The 15,622-nt window shown below is 57.5% G+C and overlaps 7 protein-coding genes across 7 annotated transcripts; 4 read left to right on the top strand and 3 right to left on the bottom strand.

The window, feature by feature from the left end:
* Positions 1 to 2: 2 nt before the first annotated feature.
* PHYSODRAFT_310319 (hypothetical protein) lies at positions 3 to 713 on the bottom strand (the record flags this gene model as incomplete). Its single annotated transcript, XM_009519362.1, has 2 exons — positions 3 to 232; positions 326 to 713. 2 exons carry the CDS (start codon positions 711 to 713, stop codon positions 3 to 5), a joined length of 618 nt encoding a protein of 205 aa, XP_009517657.1.
* Positions 714 to 1,162: 449 nt separating this feature from the next.
* Positions 1,163 to 2,718, bottom strand: PHYSODRAFT_553409 (hypothetical protein). The gene is made up of 2 exons (XM_009519361.1): positions 1,632 to 2,718; positions 1,163 to 1,592 (listed from the first exon to the last, which is right to left on the bottom strand). Exons 1-2 carry the CDS (start codon positions 2,690 to 2,692, stop codon positions 1,301 to 1,303), a joined length of 1,353 nt encoding a protein of 450 aa, XP_009517656.1. The 5' UTR covers positions 2,693 to 2,718; the 3' UTR covers positions 1,163 to 1,300.
* A 1,311-nt stretch (positions 2,719 to 4,029) lies between these two features.
* Positions 4,030 to 4,434, top strand: PHYSODRAFT_370939 (hypothetical protein; the record flags this gene model as incomplete). Its single annotated transcript, XM_009519360.1, has 1 exon — positions 4,030 to 4,434. A coding segment is annotated over one exon (405 nt), but the record flags the coding sequence as incomplete, so codon positions are not given.
* Positions 4,435 to 6,063: 1,629 nt separating this feature from the next.
* PHYSODRAFT_472843 (hypothetical protein) lies at positions 6,064 to 7,434 on the top strand (the record flags this gene model as incomplete). Its single annotated transcript, XM_009519359.1, has 1 exon — positions 6,064 to 7,434. One exon carries the CDS (start codon positions 6,064 to 6,066, stop codon positions 7,432 to 7,434), a length of 1,371 nt encoding a protein of 456 aa, XP_009517654.1.
* Positions 7,435 to 7,731: 297 nt separating this feature from the next.
* Positions 7,732 to 8,744, top strand: PHYSODRAFT_295188 (hypothetical protein; the record flags this gene model as incomplete). The annotated part of the gene is made up of 3 exons (XM_009519358.1): positions 7,732 to 8,279; positions 8,341 to 8,404; positions 8,448 to 8,744. 3 exons carry the CDS (start codon positions 7,732 to 7,734, stop codon positions 8,742 to 8,744), a joined length of 909 nt encoding a protein of 302 aa, XP_009517653.1.
* A 548-nt stretch (positions 8,745 to 9,292) lies between these two features.
* On the bottom strand, positions 9,293 to 10,759 carry PHYSODRAFT_310315 (hypothetical protein; the record flags this gene model as incomplete). Its single annotated transcript, XM_009519357.1, has 1 exon — positions 9,293 to 10,759. The coding sequence occupies one exon, from the start codon at positions 10,757 to 10,759 to the stop codon at positions 9,293 to 9,295; it is 1,467 nt and encodes a 488-aa protein (XP_009517652.1).
* A 1,084-nt stretch (positions 10,760 to 11,843) lies between these two features.
* On the top strand, positions 11,844 to 14,050 carry PHYSODRAFT_323774 (hypothetical protein; the record flags this gene model as incomplete). Its single annotated transcript, XM_009519356.1, has 3 exons — positions 11,844 to 13,250; positions 13,339 to 13,528; positions 13,569 to 14,050. The coding sequence occupies 3 exons, from the start codon at positions 11,844 to 11,846 to the stop codon at positions 14,048 to 14,050; spliced, it is 2,079 nt and encodes a 692-aa protein (XP_009517651.1).
* Positions 14,051 to 15,622: the final 1,572 nt, after the last annotated feature.

Raw genomic sequence — 15,622 nt, 5'->3', positions numbered from 1 at the left:
CCTTACAGCAGACTGTCTTCATCGGCGTCGTCGAACTGCCCTGCCTCCGTCGAGCCATTCTGGAGCCCCGGCGACACCTGCAGCATCGAGTCGAAGTGCGCGGCCAGTTGCGCTGCCCGCGCGCCGTCCGCCACCTCGTCCTCGTCACAGATCCAGCCATCGTCGTCGTCCTCGTCGTCATCGTACGGGTTCATCTCGGCCGACTTGCAGAACGCGTCGAACACCTCTTGCACTGCTTCAACATACATACCAGAACAACACTCAGCAACCGAAGGATACCAGCAACAGCAACAACAACTGCAACTACAGCCGCAGCAGCACGCACGCGTCTTGTCGTCGGCCGGCACGAAGCGCACTTCCGACACGTCCTGGTTGCTGATCTGGCAGTACAAGCACGGCTTCGGGAAGGCCGCCGGGTCCCGCGAGATGGCGTGCAGCGTCACGGAGCTCATCTCCCACGCGTAGCCCACGTGCGCGCCCATGGGGGCGCCCAGCCACACCACGCGGCTTGTGGTCACGAACAGCGCGCCGGCCGCTCCGCTGTGCGGCAGCGTCTGCGTCTCTCTGTCGTCGTCCTCGCCCATGTCGCTGGCCGCGGCGTGGATCTCCACGTTGCTGAAGCTGGCCAGAAGGAACTCCTCGTCGTCGCCGGCGCCCGTGCGCAACAGCGGCGCGCCGTCAGCGCTCAGGTCCGCCGAGGTGAGCACGTTCATGCTTGATGCAGAAAGTGGACAGAACTATGGGCCGGCGGATCACTAGACAGATAATAAGGCTTCGACAAAATCAATTGTCGGATACGACGTATGTTATAGTCCCAAGTTGAAGTTGGGGGCGAACTCTCTGTCGATTGGATACGCCTCGCGGAGTGGGGTGGCATGGATAGATGCTGGTGGTGCAACCCTTCTTCTTGCGCATTTGCCACGTCGGACGCAAGCCGAACATGTCGTTGCCCTAGAGGTCGACGTTCATGCACTCCTTGGAGCGTCGCCGAGTCTTCGGCAGCGGCGTCACAAAGTCCATCGACACTAGCTGGAATCCGGATGCAATCAGGTTGAGCTCGTCCATTTCGTCTTCATGGTGCCGAGTCAGGATGCGCCGACCTAGGAATACTGTAAACAACTCATGAAACATCGTCCTTACTCAGATTTCGATGAGCAAATGTATCGGGCTCAGTTCGCAAAAAGTGTATTGGTACGAATATTTCACCTTTAGCTACGTCACGATAGCGAGCGCTCATGTTATCGTCGCCGTCCGAATTGGGTTTACGCAAAATTGGTGGGTCCTTTCATGGCCGCGATAATTAACAGCTATCGCGCGATGCGACGGTAGACGCCGACGTGGTGGCTGCAGTAGTAGCGGTAGGAGTTGCCGTGGTCACCGCAGGGGTAGCTGTTGTTGCGGTAGGAGCGCTCGTGCTTGTGTTGACAGTTGTAGCAGAGAAAGAAGAGGTCGTTGCCGCAGCAATTGAGGCAGGTGCCGTCGTAATAGTTGCTGATCCCGAAGACTGGGTCGCCGTAGTTGAGGTGGGCGCCGTCGTGCCAGTCGTGGATTCCGAGGACTGAGTCTGGGTCTGCGTCTGGGTCGAAGCTGAGCTTGAGGTCTGGGTCAGGGTGTAAGTTGACTCCGTCGACTGGGTCTGGGTCGAAGTGGAGCTAGCCGTCGTGGAAGTTGCCGTGGTCGAGCTTGAGCTGGACGTCACAGCGCTCGCGCCATTCAGAGCCGTGAGGTAGTCTTCGCTCTTGAGCTGGCTGTCGTACGTGTAGATGCCAAAGTGCCTCTCCAGCTCCACGTCCACTGACGTATCGTCGGAACGGCGGTCGAAGAAGTCGAACCAGAATTTCAGAGACGTCTCCGCGCCCGTGGGGACCCAGGAGACCACTGCTTCAAAGTACTGGACCGACGAGTCGAGCGATGGGGTCACATCGGGCGACAGCGTCGACGGGTCACCCGCCGTGGGGAAGCCCGTCTCGCACAACAGCATCTTCGAGACCGAGTACTTGGCGGCAATGGCGTCCCAGACCGAGTCCAGCAGAGCCGTGGGCTCGCTCGAGTCGTAGCTGTTGTCGAAGTACGGGTAGATGTTGACTCCGAGGATGTCGAGGCTCTCGGACAGTTGATTGATCTGGTCGTCGTAGCTCGAGTCAAGGTACTCAGTCGAACGCTGCACCGTGCCGAATAGGATGCCGTCCGCAGCGCTACCGAGCGTCTCCTTGATGGAGGTGGCGATGGCGATGATCTCCGAGGCGGTGGTACCGGTGTACATGTTCTCGTTGCCGATCAGGATGGCCTCGACCGTGCCGGGGTAGTCCTGTACAGCAGCCACCGCACTGTCGATCTGCTCCTGCTGCCACGACTCGTCGGTCATGTAGACACCCAGGTGCAGCTTGATGCCGTGTGCAGCAGCGTACTGAGCCACGCCCACGCCGTAGAACTGCGAGTAGAACGTCCGCACGTGTGTGAAGCTTTGCGCGATGAGCTCCATGTCGGCATCGATGGCCTCCTCCAGCGCGGTGGTGTCCAGGGTCTCGCTGTCGGTGAGCGGGTACGCGGTGGAGTGCATGGCGCTGTACGTGGTGGCCATGTACGCAGCCGCGTTGGTCGATGTGAGGTTGCGCGAGGCCGTCGCGGTCGTCTGGCAGACAGCACTGACCGCCAGGCCAATGGCCAGTATCACCTTGCTTGCAGCAAACATCGTGGTTGTCCGAGAGACCAGTTGCTGCCGAGAGCGCGAGTTCCGAAGTGAGCCCTTGACTGCGGTTCCCGTTTGACTGGAGAGAGCGGACCTTCGAGCTCATAGATGTGTCAAACCTCCTGCTGCACAACGTGCACGCACGGCATGGTACACGGAGGCCCGTTGCAGTCAGCACCGGCCAGTTTCTCATCCACCCATGCTTTGGAGCCCGCACGATATGAGCCGGATCCTGCCCCTTGCCATGCTCAACGCATCATTTCAGTGGTAGACCGCGCGCAGTCAACCGTTTGACTGGTTCGAATCCGCCGGGTTGTCACGTCGATCGACTTGGTCAGCGATGAGCTGCTTGGGGTGCCTGTCACGATAGTAGCACTGCGCCGTTGCCTTAACAAGCAACCCCCAGATTCAGTCCGACGTGTGCGTGACGTGGAGACCGACGACTGTGCTAACAACCCACATACAGCCTGCAGTGCTCTCTGGAGGCTCATATGGCACTGCGACAGCGGTGGCGAACCCCATAAAGAAGCGTGCCTGGCTTCATACCGTCGCGCACTGCCGATTCGATTGCTGTCATGAATATGAGATGCATGGTGTCGGAGCCGGCGATAGGAATCAGACAAACGTAGAGTTGGAGCAGTGTATCACGAGGTGGCATCCAAAACAGCGCGTGATGGACAGATTGGTTTACACTACATATTGCGTAGTTGACGCATCAAGCCCGAGGTCAAGCGAGGTGCTTGAATCCCCATGCAAGCGGATAAAGCTGGTAGTCAAGGAATCAAATTAAGCAATATTCGCAGGTCTTGCGCACGAAGTTCGGATTCCATGCCGTGGTCGTCTTTACATGACGGAATCCTCCATGAGCTACATGTATCGTGGTGAGCCAATTCGCCACGATAGGGCAGCAATTACAGATCCACGAAAGTGAATGAATGAATGGCAAGCAGAAAGGCACAGTTGGTTCCAAGGTTTAATGCCCGGCTTCTGGTCCAAACCAGTGCTCCTTAGTTCTATGGCATCACTCTGCATGTTGCAGATTCAAGCTACTGAAGGAGTAGATCAGATACTAAGTACATCGGACTGAATGAGTGTGCAGGTCACAGTAGCCTGGTGAAAGACTACCAGTTCCAATGTACGAGGATGATGTTGGAAGCCTTACACCTCCTACATGTACTAGGAGGCTCCAACACATCTCATCCATCCTGGAAAAGATAGGTATCGAAAGTACCTAACTAAACTGGATCAATCTTTTCGGTACATTTATGTAAACATTGTGTCTTATGAGTGATGGTCTTCCTGTACCCAAGAAAGAGCATCCAGAATCCTTCGCGGCAGGTATGGCGCAGCGCGGCGGCCGTCAGCGCGTGAAGCTGTCGTGGCAGGAGGCTCTAGGGCCTCAGGACCCAGCGCCCAGCCAGGACAAGAAGCCCAGCCCCAAGCCCAAGGGCAAGAAAGCCGACGCAAAGCCCAAGCCGAAGCGTAAGAAGCGGCACCCGAACGACGTGAGGACGGAGCAGGACATGGACGCCATCGCCGGCTTCGACGACAGCTCCGACGACGAGCTGGACGCCGAGATCGACACCTTCGGCGGCGCGGGCTTCGTGCTCGTGGACCTGGAGAGCGAGATGGAGGAGCTGGCGCTCGTGGCCACTGAGGAAGGGTTCGCCAGCGTGCGCGTGGGCTCCAAGCAGCAGCAGCAGAAGAAGAAAAACACTGACAATGCTAAAAAGAAGAAGAACGAGAAGAGGATGGAGCAGGAGGTGAAGTCTGTCGCTGCTAAGGCGGAGAAGCAGGCGAAGAAGAAGGAGAAGAAGGAAAGGCAGGCGTCCAAGTTGCTGGAGCTGGTGGAAGAGGAGGAGAAGGAGGAAGATGTCGTGGCGGAGAAGAGCAAGAAGAAAAAGAAAAAGAACAAAAACAAGAAGAAGGGAGAGCAAGATGCTGCTGCTGCTGCTCCTGCTGAGAAGCAGGCTGAGGCTACGCCTAATGCGAAGCAGAAAGCGGGGAAGAATGCGAAGAAGAACGACAAGAAGGACGATAAGGATGCTTCTAACCACAGTGATGCCAAGGGTGGCGAAGCGAAGGTGGCTGCTAAAAGTGCTAAGAAGAAAGAGAAGAAGAAGAAGGGTAACGAAAACCAGGCGGCAGAACTGGAGGAGAAGGATGCCCCGCCCTCGAAAAGCGGGACCGACGGAAACTCCAACAAGGTGTCCAAGAAGGACGCGCGTGGGAATGGCCCCGTTAGTTACTCTGAGTATCTGGACCGCGACGTTGTTATTCGCGGACTGGAGATGGGAGGTCTTCTTCAAGGCAAGCTGCGAGTGAACGCGATGTATCGTATGGATGGATATATCACGGTGGATGGCTTATCGATGGATTTGCTTGTGAAGGGCATGCAGGATCGTAACCGCGCCCTTGACGGTGATCTTGTCGCTGTTCGTCTGCACCCAGAATCGGAATGGAAACCCATGAACGACGAGAACGAAAAGCGATCTGCTGGTGCGGCGACTTCGAAGCCCATTTCCTCGACTGCTGGTGTTAATCAAACCGCGCTGCATTCGCTGTGGCTTCCAAGTGTGCAGACCGAGAAGTGCTTTTTCAAGCGTTTTTCCGATGAAGAAAGTTCGGTGGATATGTTGAAGCAGTCTATGGCCCGTCTAAACGAGCGTATTAAAGAGTCTCGTTGTCGCCCGACGGCAACTGTCGTCTTTATCCTGGCGCAAGGTAACGCCAATGGGTTTATCGGATCTCTAGAGCCCAAGACGAGAGTGAAAGACTTGAATTCTCCACTTTCAAGCAACGACAACTATGCGTATTTTAACGCCGATGACCTCCGTTTGCCTCGACACATCCGTATTCCCCGGCTACAGCTCCCGGACGAGTTTATCAGCCGTCCGTTGCTCTACTCCAAGACGATGCTTTGCTTTTGCCGGATTAAGACGTGGTCTACCAGGCACCAGAGCCCAATGGGCGAATTTGTGAAAACGGTGGGAGAGTATACAGGAATCGAAACTGGCATCTCCGCCATTTTGTCGAAGCATGGCCTGCAGTCACACACGCTCGACTTCGACAGCTCCATTCTGGATGAGCTAGACGAAAAGTATGGTACCAGCGGAGAGAAGTGGGACGTTCCCGAAGATGAACTCAACAAACGCAGAGACTTCCGAGATACCCAAATCTTCAGTATTGACCCGTACAACGCCCGAGATTTAGATGACGCGCTGCACATTACTGCGCTTAACGAAGCGCGCACCAAGTTCGAGATCGGCGTCCACATTGCGGATGTGACTCACTTCATGGAGCACGACTCGCTGCTGGACCGCGAGGCCCGATCACGTGCTACGAGCGTCTACCTGGCCAACCGCGTGCTCCCGATGCTGCCTCGCATTTTGTGCGAGAAGCTGTGCTCGCTGCAGCCTCAGGTGGACCGCTTGGCGTTCTCGGTGGTGTGGCAGATGAATGTGGATGGCACTCTGGTGGACGGGGTGGAGCCGTGGTTCGGCAAGTCGATCATCCGATCGTGCTGTAAACTAGACTATGGTTCCGCACAGAAGATGCTGGACGGTGTCATCTCCGCCGACAGCGTGGACGAGTGGGAAGAGGACCGGCGTCCGATCCCCGGCGCGAACCCCAATATCACGAACGCGACGGTGATCCAGAGCGTGAAGGACTTGTGGAGCATTGGCGAGAATCGGCGCGCGATGCGTTTCGAGACTGGTGCTGTGAGCTTGAACGACGTGAAGCTGGTGTTTTCGTTGGATGCGAAGGGCAACCCCACCCGGTACGGATCGTACGAACTGAAGGACAGCAACCGTCTGGTTGAGGAGTACATGCTGTTGGCGAATTACTTGGTGGCTCAGCAGTTGCTTCGTGCCCACGGTCCGCTAGCGTTCCTCCGTCACCATCCTCCTCCCGTGTCAAGGTCTTTAGACCTGGCGCTGGAGCAGCTGGGTAAAAGTGACATCAAGGTGGATGGTAGATCAACGAAGCAGCTTACGGAGTCGCTAGAACGTGTTCGACAAGATTGTGGCGAGACGACGTTTGCCATCGCGCAGGCGTTGATCATCAAACCCATGAAGCCTGCTGAGTACATGGTTGCGGGTAATGGCGCATCCCCAGAATCTTGGCGTCACTACGCCCTGAACATTCCATACTACACTCACTTCACGTCGCCTATTCGCCGGTATGCCGACGTCGTGGTGCATCGCCTGCTCCAAGAGAGTATAGTGGGTGCCGCGTCGCTTGAATCTGAGACCGAGGACCCGGAATCCAAGATGGTGGAGTTTACCTCGGTTGCGCAAAACTGTAACGAGAAGAAGATGACGTCCAAGAATGCGGAGAAGGAGTGTGACAAGGTCTTCTTGTGTGCATACGTACAGAATCACGGTGATGTTGAAGTAACTGGCGTCGTGCTGAGCATGGGCCAAAAGAGCTTCACGGTGTACATTTTGGAGCTTGGACAAGAGCAGCGCCTATTTCTCCAGGAGCTTCACATGCGTGGTTCGTGGAATGAGAAAACATCGCAGCTTTCGATCAGACTGCCAGCCACGCAGGTGAAGGCGGAGAAGGATGCCGAGGCGGGCGATGATGAGAATCAAGAAGATGCTTCAAGCAAGAAGTCAAAAGCAAAACTCCAGTCGGATATGATCAAGTTGACATTTATGAAGCAGCTACGGATGCGTATGTCCACGACAAAGAAGATGCCGCTGGCGCTGACATTCGCAGTGATCGGAGAAAAAAATTAGGGAAAGATGGAGTCGGATTAGATTATGATGAATATGGTAAAGGAAAAGAAAAAAATGTATGTTGTAAAGTATTTGGGGTATTGTGTCGCCACGACAAGGACGATCGTCGAAACTAGATGCACGATAAGGCGAAGATGCGATCGCCTGAGCTCGAGGACGACTTTGTGAAGGCTTCATCTGTTAAGTAGCAGGTGGACAAGGCGGAGAAGCAGACATACAACGTCCTCCTCAGCGTTTGCTGCACTGCCATTATTCAAACAACAACCTGAAGAAAACACCAGCACCCGACGGCTTGCCATGTACTCTCTGCCTCCGCCCCCAACGCTCGAAATGTTCATGTCGTCGCGACCGGCTCCGATATCCTTGAACCGGCGAGCACCGCCTCCGAGGCCGGCTTGGGGTCAACCACAACAGCTCCCGATGCCCTCTTCCGACTACCCATCGTTGTTTCAGTCTGCACAGCGGACTCCAAAGCCCTTGAACCAGCAACGATCGCTTTCGAGGCCGGCTTGGGGTCAACCATGGCAACCTCCTAGGCCGGCCTGGGGTCAACCACAACAGCCCCCGATGCCTACTTCGGACTATCCATCGTTGCATCAGGCTACACAAACGACTCCGAAGTCTTTGAACCAGCAACCACCACCTTCGAAACCAGCTTGGGGTCAACAACGACAGCCTCCGAGGTCAACCTCAGCACCCGCCCAAGCCAGTTTGGGGCCAACCTCAAAAACCTCCGACGCCCTCTTCGGACTATCCATCGCTGCAGCAGTCTGCACAGCCTCCTCAAGCCGCCTCAAATCCTCTGCCCCAGCCAACGCAACCAGCAGTGATCACGAATACTTCAGGTGCCTCAGTCAAAAAGCGTGTTTACCGACGAGTATTTCAGACGCTCCAAGGTTGACCTAGATCTCAAGACGGCTTGGTTGTTGCAGGGCAAACTTCGCATGAACAGCTTGTACCCGGATCAAGCGTACGTTACTGTGGCAGGCTTGAGCGTGGATATACTCATATAGGGACTCAAAAACCGCAACCGCGCTTTGAATGGAGGCATCGTTGTCGTCCAACTGAAGTTGGTAGAAGTCGACAGAGAGATGATGGCGACTGGTGAGCCGCAATTCGCCACTTCAAGCGCAGATACCGACGAAGCCGTGCTGCAGTCGTTGTGGCTTCCAAGTGTGCAGGCCGATCAGTGTTTCATCAAGCCTGCTCGCAACGAAGAGGAATTGAAACTAGCGAAACCGCGCTTGGCGTTCATCAACGACACGGTCCGACGAAAGCTCCGTCGCCCAACCGCCTCTGTCGTCTTCTAGAGAAAGGCAACTCCACGGAGCTCTCACAAACGGTAGCGACAACGCTTACTTCAACGACTGCGATGAGGTTTACTTGAGCGCGTACTTGCAGCTCCACGGCGACGTTGAGGTGACTGGCGTGGTTGAGAGTATGGGATCGATAAGCTTCACAGTGTACTTCCCTGAGCTGGGCATGATGAGGCGGTTGTCTCTCAAGGATATCAAGCTGAAAGGCAAGTGGAACCGACAGGCCGCACAACTTTCAATCAGTCTGCCTGGGGGGGCCGGAAAATTGGATGCATGCGCATGTCGACAACGATATCGATGCCGCTAGCTCTGGCGTTTACCGTCATTGGGGAGAAGTAGAAGGGGGTTAGTAGCACGAAAGTGTAGTGCGTGCAGTGGTTGTCTTAAGGAAGAGAAAAAAAAAACAAAGTTTGTGCTGAGAATAACGAAATCGATTGTTCTTCTGATGCAGAGGTGTATCTCCTTGAGCGCTTATTTTTCTTGAATACTTTTGCTGCTCGACTTGCCTCCCACCCACCCTCAGCTCTAACTGAGCCGGATGCTTAACGGAACTGCGACTTGAGCACCAGCAGGCGACCGTCGATCGCATCCACTTCAACGTCACAAATGGTGCGCAGGATGTCCTTGAGCAGCGCCTTGTCGTTATCCGTGACAATCAGCTTCTTCAGCTTCCTCAGCAGGTCACGCGTGCGCATGCGTCCGCCGTAACGGATCAGCTCTTGCTGCACGCCAGCCTCCGTGAGCTTGTTGGACGACGAAGGAGCCGCCGGCTTCTGAATCTTCGTCGGCGGCTCCTCAGTCTTGCGCCCGTCGTCGGCCTTGCGCTTGCCATTAGCGCTATCGACACCAGCCGCTCCACTCTTCGTCTTGCCGTTAGCGTCAGCCGAAGATGCGTTATCAGCTGCACCGGTGCCAGTCTTGGTATCGCCCGAGGCGCCGCTGTCCCCGCCGGCCGTGACGCGCTCGCGGATGATGTTTCCACCAAGATCGCGCTTGATGATCACGTCCATGTCCTTGGCCGTGTAGTTCTCGTCCTCGTCGCCATCATCATTGTCCTCCTTGTCCTTGTTGTTCTCCAGCATCTCTCCATTCTGCGCGCGCTTGAGCAGGTCCTTCATGGCTTGGCCGGTCTCCGTGAGCTTGCCGGTGCCCTCGGGGTCCACCTCGAACTCGTCTTCGTCCGAGTCCGACTCGAGGCCCTGCGGTTCATCGTTATGAATCTCCGCGTCGCTCTCGTCGTCGTCGAACTTCTCCTCGAAGTCTCCTCCGTCTTCTCCCGTGGCGCCCTCTCCACGCGCCTTGGGGCGCGCGACGCGGCGAGGACGCGCGGTCTCGCTGACGCCGAAGATGTCGTCCCCCTCGGCCTTGGGCTTGGCGGAGGCCGTGGCCAGCGCGCCCGTGCGCACGCGCGGCGCGCTCACCGTGTCGCCGGCGGCGTCGGGCTTGTCCTCGCCCGCGAGCTTGTGCTTCATGAGCCAGCGCTCGACCGCGCGCTTCTTCTCGTTGTTCATCTCCTCGGCCTCCTCGAGCGTGAGCGTGCGGTAGTTGAGCGGCTTCTTGAAGCGGAACCACTGCTCCACGGGCATGACGCTGAACTCGTCGTTGTGGCGGTTCTTGGCCAGCAGCATGTACGTGGACGACTGGCCGCCCTCGAACGTGCCGTTGAACTTGTTCTTGCCCTCGCTGTCCTCGATGACCCAGCCGGCCGTGCGCGTGTCCTTGCGGCGGCGGCGGCGGCGCTTGCGCAGCGCCGGGTTGTAGCCCATGGGGGCCTCGTCCTCCTTCTCCTCCTCCTCGTCCACGCGCTCCGGCTCGCGGTACATCATGACGGGCTGCGCGCAGGCGCTGAAGCGCGGCAGCTCCGGCAGGTCGAAGCGCGCGATGTTGTAGCGCTTGATGGACGGCGTCGCGCGCAGCACCAGCGTCTCCGTGTCCGCAGAGGAGGAGGCGGACGCCGCAGCGGCGGAGGCGCCCGCCCCCGCGCGACCATTGCGGCCGGAACGATTCATTTTCAATAGCGAAGGTGCGGGGGGTGGAGCGACGTTGGAGCGACATTCTGGTTTGAGTTGGGGGCTGTATGCGGTATACAAGGAATAGGTGTAGATGGCGAGGTTGCTGGATCTTCGCGCGACACGCGATAATATTACTTCAGAAGCTGAAGTGGGACGGCAAATGTGTGAAGGCTTTTGTGTGTACAGTAGTGAGCAGGGATTGATAGTAGATATTACCAGTAGTAGAATTATTTTAATATTACCGGTAAAATAATATTATTCTACTATAGCAATAGTAGAATTTTCCTCGGCTGATTACACTCTACTATAGTAGATAGTAGTTGTGTTTTCGGCTAATAATAGTACTATTTGATACTAGAGGCATATTGGCTAACGCAGGGACACATGTTGGCGCTCGGTCGGTTCAATAGAGAAAACGGATTCGCTGCTGGGAGGCTCGCGCGTTCGGCGGTCGCGGTTCGTCGCACGGGGCCGGTCTACTAGCTCAGGGTAGAACTCCACGCCTCCCAGTACTTCGGCATACGGTTTGTACAACGACGAAAAGTCAAAGCAACCCTTCTTCTCAGGCTGACAGCGACGGCGGCGCCTAGTGTGACGGGGCACACAGCACTTCTTAACAGAGGAAGCAGGAGTATACAAACTCCAAGTGAACAGCCGTTCACGTGTCCCTGGTCTGAAGGGGACGACTTGACTTGAAAAGCGGTAGATCTAAGACGGAATGTATTTATAGGCTGGTACAGATTTGGCCTGCATACAAATCCTAAGTTCCCTTAGTTTGTGTCATACAAAATGTATCTATTGGCTCTGAGGCCACTTGGGTCACTATCCAGGGGAGTGATCGATGTAGCCATCCCGGAATAGTGACAGGGTCACTATTCCATGTAACCCCATTACATCCTCCCCCACTTAGATTCGATCTTATCGACCAATCAGAGCGAGGTTACGCCGGCGACTCACATTTCACTCGCAAAGTCGAAATCCATCGACAACGGCGCGAGCTCTGGCGCCTCGGCTCCCGGGCCTCACAGAGCAACTGGCGCATCGCCGAGCAAGCCGCAGGGTCTCCACGTTGACCGGAAGCATGCCTCCAAAGCGCAGTGCGCGCAGTGCGAAAGCACCTCCGAAACCGCGGGCCGTAGGGCCGAAGACCAGGGCGGCCAAGGCCAAGGACGAGTCGTCCGCGCTGATGGAGGCCACGAAGGCGGCCGAAGAGGTGGTGCGCTCTCGTAGCAGCACGCCGGAGAGTGGTCGTCAGGCCGGGGCTCGGAGCAAGTCTCCTGACGCCGCACAAGGCAAGGAGGAGAGTCCTCGGGGCCATAAAAACCCGGCTCGCGACTGGGAAGCCGCCGTCTTTGACTGCACGATGGTCCAGTACTCCGGTGAGAGTTCACCCGACGACGAGAACGTCTCGGAGGGCAGCACACACGCTGCCGAAGGCACGGAGCTGGCGGCAGGCGACATGACCAACGCCTCGGCCGACGCAAAGGCCTCGTCAGAGAAGGAGGCGGAGGACGCCGAGTCCGGCTCAGGCGACAGCAAGCAGTCGCACGACGAAGTCGCCATGGCCGACGCTGGGGTCGTGGCCGAGAAGTCGCCGAGCGATGCGGGCTCCAAGCCCAAGGAGGTGCTGGCATCCAGGCATCTGACGCTGGCACAAGGTCATGAGCGTGCCCAAGCATCGAAAGCGGCTGCCCATGCGAAGGCCGCCGAGGCCAAGGCGAAGAAGCGTTCAGCTTCCAGGTCGCCTCGCGGCTCCAGCTCCAAGCTGTTCATCGACTCGGAGTCTGAGGACGAGGAGGGTGCCGTCCACGAGCCCAAGGAGCTCTCCAACAACCTCGACGAGCAGCAGCAGCAATACCACGCTGCTAGCTCGGGTGCGTATGCCAGGCAGCCGACTGCCAGGACTGCCATCGAGTCTTCTTTAGGCGGGGATGCCACGTACCCGCAGGGCTACTTCCCGCCCGAGCCTGGCACTGGTGCGCCAGCGCTGTTGGAGAAGCTCTCGGCTCCTCGTGGCCTTATCCGCGGGTACACCTCGAGGGGTTCCTATGAGCGTGCTCTTGTTGAGAAAGAGCCACTCTTTCTTGGCGACGTTGAAGTCGCCCGGTGTGTGCTACTAGCACCACACAAGTTCACACTGAAGGAGTTCACCACGCTTCGCAAGAAGCCGGAGGACAAGGGTGGACTCCATCCTGTGTGGGGTTTCCACTGGGTCAAGCCGAATGACAACATGACCTGGAGCGAGGTGGAAGACCTCTTCTGGCGCTACGTCCAGCGCAAAGGGTATTCCGACCAAGAGTTCAAAGAACTCCGTGAGGATCGCACTCTGTCCGCAATCCTGGACGTGCGCGAGCTCCGCATCGAGTTCGCTCAACTCGTGAGCAAGCGCAAGCTCCACTCGAAGATGGACGAGCTGAAGCAAGAGGCGAGAGCCAAAGCTCGTGAAGAGCGTGGGCGTGGTGCGACTACGTCTGCTACCGTGCCCCGGGTACCGGCCAAGAAGCCAAGGACTACTTACGAAGCTGCCGCTGCTTCTCGTCCCATATCGCAACAGCCTTCGGGCAGTCTGCCTGGAGCTGCTCAACGGGCTCCCACGAGTTATCCGACTCAGGGTAACCCCTCCACTTCACGAGCAGCTGGCGCTTGCCATGGAGCCGCCGCTCCCGGACGTCTCGTTCCACGTGGTAGTGGATCTGACCATTACGATCAAGGAGGGCCGGTGGTGGCCTCGCACGGCCATGGCTACGAGCCTGAGGCGACGCAGCCGTATGCTGGGGCCCCCAGTCAGGTGGTGGCCTGCAGCAAGAGGAGATTCGTCTTCTCCGGGACCGTGTGTACGTCCTCGAGATCGCGCTTGGCGTCGGCCTTGGTGGCGAGGCTGCCGCTCGTGCTGGCCAGCCTGGTGCCGTGGAGCGGCTCCGTGAGGATGTTGCCTCGCTCTATCAAGAAACTCGCAGTCTCCATGGCCGTGTGGATCGTCGAGCCGACCTGTCGTCTTACGACTCGCTGCGAAACCAGCTCGCTGGCCTTCGGGCCAAGCTTCATGGCCACGCGCCGTATCCGGAGCAGCAGCAGCCCCACTCGTATCAGGCCCAGTTTGGCCAGGGCTCGTACGGGGCCCCTGCGTATGCTGCTCCGATGTACGCCGCGCCGTCTTACGACCAGCGCGCGTATCAGGCGCCTTACCGCGACCCGACGCCGCGCTTCGAGGAGCTGCGCTCTTCTCCACCGGGCCACCCACCGATTCCTGCGGGGCAGCCAGAGCCAGAGGGTCATGGTACCTCTTAAGACGACCCACGTAAAACGTCGGGTGACTCGTCATCGACTTGGGCAAGTCTATGGTGTACGCCGCGCCATGCCGGCTGAGGACCGTGAAGGGTCCAATGAAGCGGTGCTTCAGCTTGTTGCTTTCGACCGAGCTAACAGTGTTTAGCGGTAGGTTTCTAGTATCTAGGAGAACTAAATCCCCAACCTTAAACACGTTCATGTTTCCTCTTCCATTTCGGTCAGAGTACTCCTTCTGTTTATCTTGGGCTTGCACCATGGTGTCTCGCACCCTGCTGATTATGTTCAGCCTGTCTTCGGCAAACGAGGACAGTTGCTTCCGCAAGGTGGCTGGACTCACGTCCGAGACTTGGGAGGAAAAGGTTTTCCGAGCCTCTCCCCCACTTAGGACCGAAGCCCCAGTACTGCCTCGTAATGCGAGCGGCACCTGAGGGTGGCGCAACCCGTTCAGGTAAAAAAGCGTAAAGCCCGTCGATGCATGTACCGCATTGTTGAGTGCGAACTCAACCATGGGCAAGCGATCAGCCCAAGAGCGGGGCATCTCCGCGCAGATACTGCGGAGCGTGTCTTCGAGCACGCGATTGACGCGCTCCGTCTGGCCATCCGTCTGCGGGTGGTCCGCCGTCGACATCGACAGTCGTGTGCCGAGAAGGCGAAACAGCGTCTGCCAGAACGTAGCGGTGAACCGCGGGTCTCGATCAGAGACAATGGTCTCGGGCAGACCGTGGTGTCGGAAGACACAGTCCATGAACAGGCGAGCGACCTCGTCGCCAGTGACGGTGTCACGAACTGGAGCAAAGTGGACCATCTTGCTCAGACGGCACACGAAGGCAACAACACCAGTGTTGCCACGGTCATCGGCCGGAAGTCCGAAGACAAAGTCGAGACTCATCGACTTCCAGCAGTCCGCTGGGACCGGCAGGCTCTGCAATGGTGCCGAGGCGTGACCGGCAGGCTTCACGCGCTGGCACGTCTCGCACGTACGGACGTAGGTGGCGACCCACTTGTACATGTGACGCCACCAAAACATCTGCGAGACAGACGCGAACGTCTTCTCACGGCCGAGATGGCCACTGAATGGAGCGTCGTGCGCCTCCATCAGGATGTCGTACTTGAGATCCTCGTCGTTGGGCACGACAATACGGGGAGGATCCTCGGGATCGACCCTATAGTGGAGCAAACCGTCAGCCCACTCATAGCGATGCAGCCTTGCACGTTGTCGAGGCGTGAGCCACTCAGCCTTGGCTTCCGAGCCAGCGGCCAAGAACCGCACAAGAGGTCAGAGACTGGCATCGTCTTGGTACCCCAGCCTGATGCGATCACACAGATCCGTCGTGACCCGACTAATATGAGCAAGTTCGTAGTCGGGTCGGCGCGACAGCGCGTCGGCAAGCACGTTCAACTTGCCCGGCTTGTACTCGACACGGAAGTTGTATTCCGCGAAGAATGACAACCAACGCGCCATCCGCTGTGAGAGATGCGGCGTGTTGACGGCAGTCCGCAAGGACACGTGGTCTGTATAAACGACAAAGGGCGTCGAGCCCAGGAGGTGCACTCGGAACTTGACAAGAGCGT

The sequence above is a fragment of the Phytophthora sojae genome (genome assembly GCF_000149755.1).
Source record: "Phytophthora sojae unplaced genomic scaffold PHYSOscaffold_1, whole genome shotgun sequence".
Taxonomy (NCBI): Eukaryota; Oomycota; class Peronosporomycetes; order Peronosporales; family Peronosporaceae; genus Phytophthora; species Phytophthora sojae.
The sequence above is the reverse complement of the archived record's forward strand: the minus strand, read 5'-3'. Positions and strand labels throughout refer to the sequence as shown.

Excerpts from the sequence above, each read along its gene's own strand:
- PHYSODRAFT_553409 (XM_009519361.1), bottom strand. The coding sequence starts at position 2,692 with ATGTTTGCTGCAAGCAAGGTGATACTGGCCATTGGCCTGGCGGTCAGT. Across the intron at positions 1,593-1,631 it reads TCCACTTCGACCCAGACCCA|CTCAGCTTCGACCCAGACGC; the intron begins GTCGACGGAGTC and ends CCAGACCTCAAG.